The sequence below is a fragment of the Sinocyclocheilus rhinocerous genome, unplaced genomic scaffold, assembly GCF_001515625.1.
Source record: "Sinocyclocheilus rhinocerous isolate Xijiao unplaced genomic scaffold, SAMN03320098_v1.1 scaffold1858, whole genome shotgun sequence".
Taxonomy (NCBI): Eukaryota; Metazoa; Chordata; class Actinopteri; order Cypriniformes; family Cyprinidae; genus Sinocyclocheilus; species Sinocyclocheilus rhinocerous.
This window is the reverse complement of record NW_015647052.1, coordinates 997,800-1,006,422: the sequence shown is the minus strand read 5'-3', so window position 1 is coordinate 1,006,422 and position 8,623 is coordinate 997,800. Positions and strand designations below refer to the sequence as shown.

The 8,623-nt window shown below is 37.3% G+C and overlaps 1 protein-coding gene across 2 annotated transcripts; it reads left to right on the top strand.

Annotated features, from left to right (window-relative positions):
- Nucleotides 1–4,092: 4,092 nt before the first annotated feature.
- Nucleotides 4,093–6,932, top strand: LOC107708628 (uncharacterized). Of its 2 annotated transcripts, none has more exons than XM_016512906.1 (6): nt 4,093–4,197; nt 4,361–4,726; nt 4,857–4,976; nt 5,390–5,446; nt 5,605–5,673; nt 5,813–6,932. In XM_016512906.1, the coding sequence occupies exons 1-6, from the start codon at nt 4,125–4,127 to the stop codon at nt 5,908–5,910; spliced, it is 783 nt and encodes a 260-aa protein (XP_016368392.1). In that variant the 5' UTR covers nt 4,093–4,124; the 3' UTR covers nt 5,911–6,932. The 2 variants fall into 2 exon arrangements, with proteins under 2 accessions (XP_016368392.1, XP_016368393.1); XM_016512907.1 differs by having other exon boundaries at nt 4,130–4,197; nt 4,332–4,726.
- Nucleotides 6,933–8,623: the final 1,691 nt, after the last annotated feature.

The following is an 8,623-nucleotide window of genomic DNA, read 5'->3' as shown; positions in this document are numbered from 1 at the left end:
TGTTTTCCTTTGATGTATGTATAGAAGATGGTAAATGACTTATAAAAATCAACTTTTTTTTACTTAGAAGATTACACCTCTCTATAAGCCTTTAAAGTGAAATAATGGTACATTTTTCTAAAATGTAAAATTATATTATATATATAAGCAGCACAACTTTTTTAACAGGTTAACATTTCTATCTCCCTGTTTCTCTTTCTTTCTTTTGGCTCTGTGTGTTTTCTCAGTGGGATGGTTGTGAAGGTTCAGGATAAGTTTCGTCACCCAGACTGTTTCGTGTGTACAGAATGTGAGGAAAACCTAAGGCAGAAAGGATACTACTTCATAGATGATGAACTGTACTGTGAAACCCACGCTCATGCCCAGGCAAAATCACCTGAGAGTCCAGACCTTTGATCTTCTCAGTGTTCTTCTGATTACATCAGGGCACCAACTACTCAGTGCATGAACATCTTGTTTTAACAACGGACACAAAAGTTATACCACAATTCATGCGCAGTCATGTCAACCAGATACTGAGAGAGAGACACAGTGCATCATCGTGTCATGTGTGCTGGGATGCAGTATTTTGCACTTACTTTGTAGTAATAGAGTGTGTTGACTGAAATAAGTTTGTATGAATAAAGTTTTTGTTTTTGGATAATCATAATATCGCTTATCTGTTGTATTTGAGCAGGACAGGGATGCACTTTGGTGACACATAAAACAAATTCCCAACATTATGTGTCTTTCCATCATGTTTGATGTGCTTGCAGATCACAAGCATTTCCTAATTTCACTTCAGAATTTTTTGTTATACTTAATCTTTTGTTATATTTTTTATACTGTCATCATTTGTAAAGTGTATATATATATATATTTACTTTCCTTTACCTTTACCAGTTTTACCTGTATTTACTTTGTTTTCATATTTGGCGACTTTTTGTGAAAAATTGAGACTTTTGAGGGTGGTTCTAGAGTTTTTCTGAGGGAGGGGTTTGGCAACACTGCTCATGATACTCTGAACCATGTTACCCTCCAGAGCATGCAGTCCCACTCATCAGAGAGTAAACACCTGCTGGAGATTCTGTAATAACAGGAGCAGATGAACTCAAGTGTGTCAATTGCTGTTAGACACTGATCATTTTTATGTCATATTTAAGTAATTATCCTTTGAAGTTTTTACTTAAGTCTCTCATTTTTACCTGTCTGTCTCTACAAACCAAACAGTGTATATAATATTTCAGTATTACAAATACTAGGGATACGAGTTTGGTATATAAAATATAGCCAGACTAAAAAACAGAAAGTTACATGGCTTTAATTTTACTGTCTTCAAATTACAATTTTCTTCTATATTTTCATCATTTGAGTGAATAGCAAAGAATGCAGATTTTGTTTGCTTAATTTTTAATGTGTTAATTGTTCCAACGTGAGGCTCATCACAATGACCTGTGAAATACAGAAATGTATCGGACAAAGACAAAAAGTTTGGTAACTTCTGATTACTTATCTGTGTTCCCAGTGTCTAGCAGTGTGAACTAGGTCTTAAGTGTTGTTTTTCTGCTTTCGATAGTTATCAGTGAATTGGTTTTGTGGCAGAAGAGGTATATATACTGAATAGTGTGAATAACACTGATTATCTCTTCATCACGGCACCGGTTAGTGGCTGGGATATATTAGGAAGCAAGTGAACATTTTGTCCTCAAAGTTGATGTGTTAGAAGCAGGAAAAATGGGCAGGCGTAAGGATTTGAGCGAGTTTGACGAGGGCCTAATTGTGATGGCTAGATGACTGGGTCAGAGCATCTCCAAAACTGCAGCTCTTGTGGGGAGTTCCCAGTCTGCAGTGGTCAGTGTCTATCAAAAGTGGTCCAAGGAAAGAACAGTGGTGAACCGGCACGTGGGGAGCGAAGGCAGGCCCGTGTGGTCCGATCCAACAGACAAGCTACTGTAGCTCAAATTGCTCACAAAGTTAATGCTGGTTCTGATGGAAAGGTGTCAGAATACACAGTGCATCGCAATTTGTTGTGTATGGGGCTGCATAGCCGCAAACCAGTAAGGGTGCCCATGCTGACCCCTGTCCACCTCCGAAAGTGCCAACAGTGGGCACGTGAGCATCAGAACTGGATCACGGAGCAATGGAAGAAGGTGGCCTGGTCTGACGAATCACGTTTTCTTTTACATCACGTGGATTGCCGGGTGCGTGTGCATCGCTTACCCGGGGAACACATGGCACCTGGATGCACTATGGCAGTGGTTCCCAACCCTGGTCCTGGAGGCACCCCAACACTGCACATTTTGCATGTCTCCTTTCTCTGACACATCAATTTCAGGTCTTGGAGTCTCCACTAATGAGCTGATGACCTGAATCAGGTGTGTTTGATCAAGGAGACATGCAAAATGTGCAGTGTTGGTGTGCCTCCAGGACCAGGGTTGGGAACCACTGCACTATGGGAAGAAGGCAAGCCGGTGGAGGCAGTGTGATGCTTTGGGCAATGTTCTGCTGGGAAACCTAGGGTCCTGCCATCCATGTGGATGTTACTTTGACACGTACCACATACCTAAGCATTGTTGCAGACCATGTACACCCTTTCATGGAAACGGGATTCCCTGGTAGCTGTGGCCTCTTTTAAAGCAAGCCACAAAGCAAAAAATGGTTCAAGAATGGTTTGAGGAGCACAACAACGAGCTTGAGGTGTTGACTTGGCCTCCAAATTTCCCAGATCTCAATCCAATCAAGCATCTGTGGTATGTGCTGAACAGCCAAGTCCAAACAAGTATATATATATTGAAAAGACTTGGTCCACTGGTGTTAGCCAGGTACTGTAATGTTATGTTAGCCAGTAATATTGTTATAGTTTTTATTAATATTTTGAATCATTTTTTATTTTTATATTTATTTTAATTAATGTTTTTAGTTAACTTTTTTAATGGTTTTGATTTTATTCCCAGACTTATTTTCTGCGTTTTTTCCCAAGCAAAAACTATGGATGCATAAAACTGACACGTGAACAACTAAAATGGGATGCATCTTTTATGTATTTATTAAAGAAAGTTCTAACACCCAGTGCTCCAGTGTGGTTGCTTCCTTTAAATTACCCAGTAACTGGTTACAACCTAATTAGCAGCAATAACTGCAAACAAACATTTCCAGTAGTTATTTATGTGTTTAAATGCTGGCTCATCTTGCAAATAAAAATGACTGTACAAGTGCTCTGAAAAGATGAACAGTGAGGGCACCAATCCACCGTAGCTTGTACAGTCTAATTTATGCTCTGTTTTTAAGCAGAAATTTGTTTTGTCATGTTAATGTTAACACAAATCCTTGTGATGTGTTTTTTGTATCTTTTCAACTATTGTTAAGTTTAAACTAATTTAACTAAATGACCAAAAATGTAATATGTAGATAAAGACCCAAGAAGCAACCTCATTTGGACCTTTTCTAAATCACCAGGAAACCAACGTAAGCTAATTCATACCCTTTTCTCCTAAAAAAAAAAAAAAAAATGTATGCGTGTTTCAAGCTGCGGTGGCTCACTCCAACTCAGTGACGTGTAGGCTTTTAAACATGAACTGCATGTTTCAGGTTTGCCATTGCATTTCAGTGGGGTTTAAGTGTGGTTTCCAAAACATAATGTGTCTTGTTTTCAAACCATTCTGAGGCCTGAGACCTGTTAATAGGTTTCAGATCATTGTCTTGCTGCATGAGTCAGCTGTGCTTCAGCTGCAGTACACAGACAGCTTTACTTTCTCCTGCATAGAGAACAGAATCATAGTTCCTTTAATGGCAAGGCATCCAGGTCCTGAAGTAGATAAACATCACTCTTTGACTGCTGGTATGAGGTGGTTTTTGTGAAATGAAGATTGAAAACCATGGTAAAATGCATAAACTTCTTGAACAGCATTATACCTAAGTATTTTTGTTGTTTGCTTTGTTTTAAATTATTAAGAAAGAAAGAAAGAAAGAAAGAAAGAGAAAGAAAATTGTTTTCCATAAACCAATTGTTCACTGTGGTTTTACAAAGTAGCCTATTTTTTTTCAGCTTTTTCAGGAAGTGACATGCTCAACAAATTCTCACCTCACTGCCTTGAACTCAGTGTTGTTGTTCTTTTCTGTTGCAGCTTCAGTGATCAGATGAGACCATGAAGCTGTTTGGACTGTATTTCTCTTCTGTGTGGATGTTGTGCTGCTGCTGCTGTCTTGTGTATGGCAGAGGTCAGTAAATTCTCTGAATGCTTCAGTGAAAATGATGTTATTTATACATTTTCTTATGTTTATTTTCTGTACTGTAACCTATATTGTTTTAATTGCATCATGTATTAATTTTTTTTTCTTTCTACTTCATCAAGCTCTTGTCTATGTCCAATTCTTCACACAGGTCATGGTTTGTGTATTAAAGAAAAGCTCATTACAAAAATCTATTTAACCACAGAACTGCAATCTAAAGTCCTGCTGCCGTGCCTTTTTGAACCAGCTCTCTTTGGATCAGACCTGACCATGAATTCAAGTGCTGTGTGGACTCAGATTAATGAAACAGTTGACTACATTTTAGAGATCATAGTAAATGGTCAGATAAGCTTCTGGAATAACAGACACAATAGAATTAATGGATTCCGTGATGCTGCTGCCTCTGAAAACTTCTCCATCCTGATTAGAGATGTGCGGCTCTCTGATCTGGGTCTCTACCGCTGTCAACTGTACAGAGACTTCAACTGTTCTCTGGGCTATAAAGAGATAGAAATCAGTGAGTATGTGAATTATACCTCTTTACAAGGACATTAATAGATTATCGGCAGTATAAACCTGATATAGTGTTATGAAGTGGATGAATTTATGCTGGCTTATATCTCAGTCATCTTTATGATTTTGATCAGGTCTGGCTGCTGTCGAGTTTTCACTGCTCAGTAACTGGCAGCTCATAGCTGCAGGAGGAGGAGGAGGATTTCTGCTGCTCTGTCTGATCTCTGTGTGTGTTTACTATACATGGACAAAACGTGAGTCTGACTACTGCTATGATGTTAAAGCAAACAGTATAAATGTAAATAAATATGCTAAGCTAGTTATAAATGCTGGTGAAAGTAATTATATGTAATGTTTAATCAATGCATATGTGATCAAGTCTTTCTGGAATGGTTAACTGAGAAGCCTGTTAAAACAAGTGGCATTTTAAAAGAGCACATGAAAAAAAAAACTTCTAAATGAATTCTTTGAGCTGCTCTTTCAGAAACTTATTTAATTCATTCCACTGCTGAACCGCAACATACATCAATGTAACCTTCAGAAACTGATCAGAACTATACATCTTTGGTTATTCTGCCAAGACACGTGAGAAAGTGTGCCTTAAGTCTCCATATCGTTTTGTTAATAACTGTAAAAAAAAAAAAAAAAGAATCTTCTCATTTCTAAGGACAAACAGTCAATGAATCAGTCAACCACAGATCACACAACTGCCATGATGTGGATGGTAAATCTTACTTCTCATTATAAACTATATTGTTATATAAACTAATGCCTGCTGTGGTCTAGAATGAGTCTGGATATTTTGTGATTGAGTAATCTCAAGAAATGCTTTAATTACTAAATAGTAACTTACATTATTAATAATTTTCCTTGCTCTTTCAGGAGAAAAAAATGCTGAAATAACCTATGCATCAGTTGTTTTTAAGTCACACAACTGCCATGACAATGAAGGTAATTTTATTATGTCAGTTATGTTGTATTACAGAATTTTGAACTGTTTCACATATACTGTACATCATGTGACACAATCGCTCTCTTTCGTGAGACATTTTTCTCATGATGTTTTTTTTTTAATCTACTCCCTAATCAGTTCTTCTAAATAACGATGCTGTAAATGGCTCTGCATCAGAACTTGTCAGCTCAGAGAAGGTCCTTTACGCTACTGTCAAGCAAAGAGACAGAAGATGAGCAAGTGAGCAGCGAAATATCCAAATTAAAACACTCAAGAAAAAACGAATGATTCTAGAGAATTCCCGTCTTGTATTGTTTGATTTATCAGCAATTGAATCTAACAGGAGTGGAAATGCTGTATAGGCTTATCTTGCAAATAAAAATGACTGTACAAGTGCTCTGAAAAGATGAACAGTGAGGGCACCTATCCACCGTAGCTTGTACAGTCTAATTTATGCTCTGTTTTTTAAGCAGAAATGTGTTTTGTCATGTTAATGTTAACACAAATCCAGATTACATTTGTCTTGTGCTGTTTTTATTAGAGTATTAGAGACACAAATCACATTTTGAACTATTTTTAATTTTAAACTAATTTAACTAAATGACCAAAAATGTAATATGTAGATGAAGACCCGAGAAGTAACCTCATTTGGACCTTTTCTAAAGCACCAGGGAAACCAAAGTAAGCTAATTCATACCCTTTTCTCTTAAAAAAGACAGAAAAGAAAATCTAAAACAAAAATGTATTAATTTATGAGAAATGAGTGAATCGACCCTAATTGTGGAAAGAGTCTAATGTTTATCTATAATGTACAGTATATTGGCTTTGTCTTTACCTTTTATATTTATTTGAAAGTCATACTCTTGGCTCAGTTGCATGAGGCTGTGAGTTGTAACTGTGGATGAATGGTGTGAAACTGAACTCAGCTACCTTATCACCTAAACCACTGAAGTCTTTGCAGACAATGTGACAGGACCACACATGCAACAGTAAGGCACGATAAAACAGGTGTAGGAGCAGTAACTGTCTATCTGGTAAAGAAGCATGTTATGGATTTGAGTTCGTATAAAGCCACTCCAGGCCAAGATGCTTACAGGAAACCAGAGTGGAAATCCCCATATCCATGAACGTCTTCACAAAAAGCCACAGCTTCTGTTTTGTCGCATAGTAAATATTCGGTTGTGTAAGTCTTGTATGAAAATGTTTTCTCACTACTGATGCTTCTTTTTTTAATTCCTAATTAAAAACAGCTTTCAAAACTGCCTGTAAAAGTTTCATCACAGTTTCTTCATATCAATTAACATAAGGCAAAACTGTATTTGCAGACTGTCTTGTGAACATACTGCCTGACATAAAAAAATGTCTTCTGTCTAGTTGTAAGGATGAGATTAAGCTCAATGACATGTTTCATTTTGCAAGTACATTAGATTTACAGTAGACCTGACTTGAAAAACAATTGTTCAATCATTCAACTGTATATGACTCCCGTATCGTCATAGTTATACTGGAGCTCTCTGCACATTAAGTGCTGACTTTGAGCTTAATTTTGAACAGGCAGTATTTAACTTGTGGCAGTTTATTTGATCTAAAACATATCACTGACAGAATGGTGCTAATCTAAAAACACCACAATTTTTGGAAGGAAAGTAGCATGCACTAGCAGAAAAGTTAGATAATCTAGAATCTGGAATCGGGTATCCTCTTTGGGTTGGTTCTGAGGTTGTGGTGAAGTGTTGACAGAAATGTGATTATGCAGGTGTGCTGTGATGGACTGCTGTGGTTTACACTTTACAAATATGTAAGACATGGCAAGAGGCTTAAGATTTCACCTACTTGTTCAAATCCTCCCAGATAAACACCCAGCTCAAACAGGTGCCCCAGAAAAATCAGAAGGTCTAGGAATATTTACAGGTAGCCTGTCTTTTATAAACCACACAGGATTCTCCAGAGATTTTATCTTGATATCACTATAAAACCTAGATGCCTTATTTAGGTACAATATGGTACACTATTCTGACACTAAATCATGTTTTGATACGGACAAAAATAGACCCAGCTTTTAAATTACACAGATATATACAATATGGGCATAGAGTATGTTTAGAAGATTAGATAGGCTACATTACATAGTACATTTCACTATCTAAATTTGGTTTCCCACGACTTCCTCCTAGAGGGCACCAATGTCTTTCTGATCGCTTTCTACACAGCATGACGCATGGTCTAGTCACGACCTAGCCATAAATGTCAATAGCTTCTTAATCTCTTTAAAGTTGAAGCAAATTCTCATTCTGCTCTACAGCTGACTGACTCCTAGAACTAACCAGAACTAAGTGCTCTAGAACGCTTATACTTACGGTCATAGGCCTACTTAAATATATATTTTGAATAGAATATACAAAGAATATTTTGCATTCCCCTCTCACACCCCTCCCCCAAAACACTTCTTAAGAATGTTCTGATCTCTTTTTTTCCCTTTAGATTGTTCAAACCTTCCAGAATTTAAATGAAGGAAAATGTTCTTTAAAACTGTCTTAAATAACCTCTTAAAGCGGACATAACACACATAATTTCTGCCAATCTGATGTTAATCGAGTACCTATATAGTAGTATTGCATTCATATCTCTGAAGAGTCTTTAGTTTTATCAGATTTATAAAAGACATACAGCTTTACAATTCTCTCCGAAAGCAGTCAAGCTGCTGGAGGCGTGCCGTGGGCGGAGCTAAAGAGTCACGAGCACACGCAGCTTTCGCGTAGCGATCGTCTGCAAGCTGACATCGACATAGATAAAACAGGAACAAAAACTTTATTGACTTCAATTTTATTTAATTTGTTTATAAAACAATCGTCACCGAAATGCTGGGAACAAACAAAGACACTTGCTGCCCCAGAGGAACAAGCTACATCCCTTACCGCTGGGCTGGGTTCTTTGGTTAAAGGGGTGGTT

What these genes read in the sequence shown, in the direction of transcription:
- LOC107708628 (XM_016512906.1), top strand. Translation starts at nt 4,125, where the DNA reads ATGAAGCTGTTTGGACTGTATTTCTCTTCTGTGTGGATGTTGTGCTGC. An exon ending in CTGTCTTGTGTATGGCAGAG is followed by an intron (nt 4,198 to 4,360) that starts GTCAGTAAATTC and finishes TTCTTCACACAG; the next exon opens with GTCATGGTTTGTGTATTAAA. An exon ending in CAACTGCCATGACAATGAAG is followed by an intron (nt 5,674 to 5,812) that starts GTAATTTTATTA and finishes CTCCCTAATCAG; the next exon opens with TTCTTCTAAATAACGATGCT.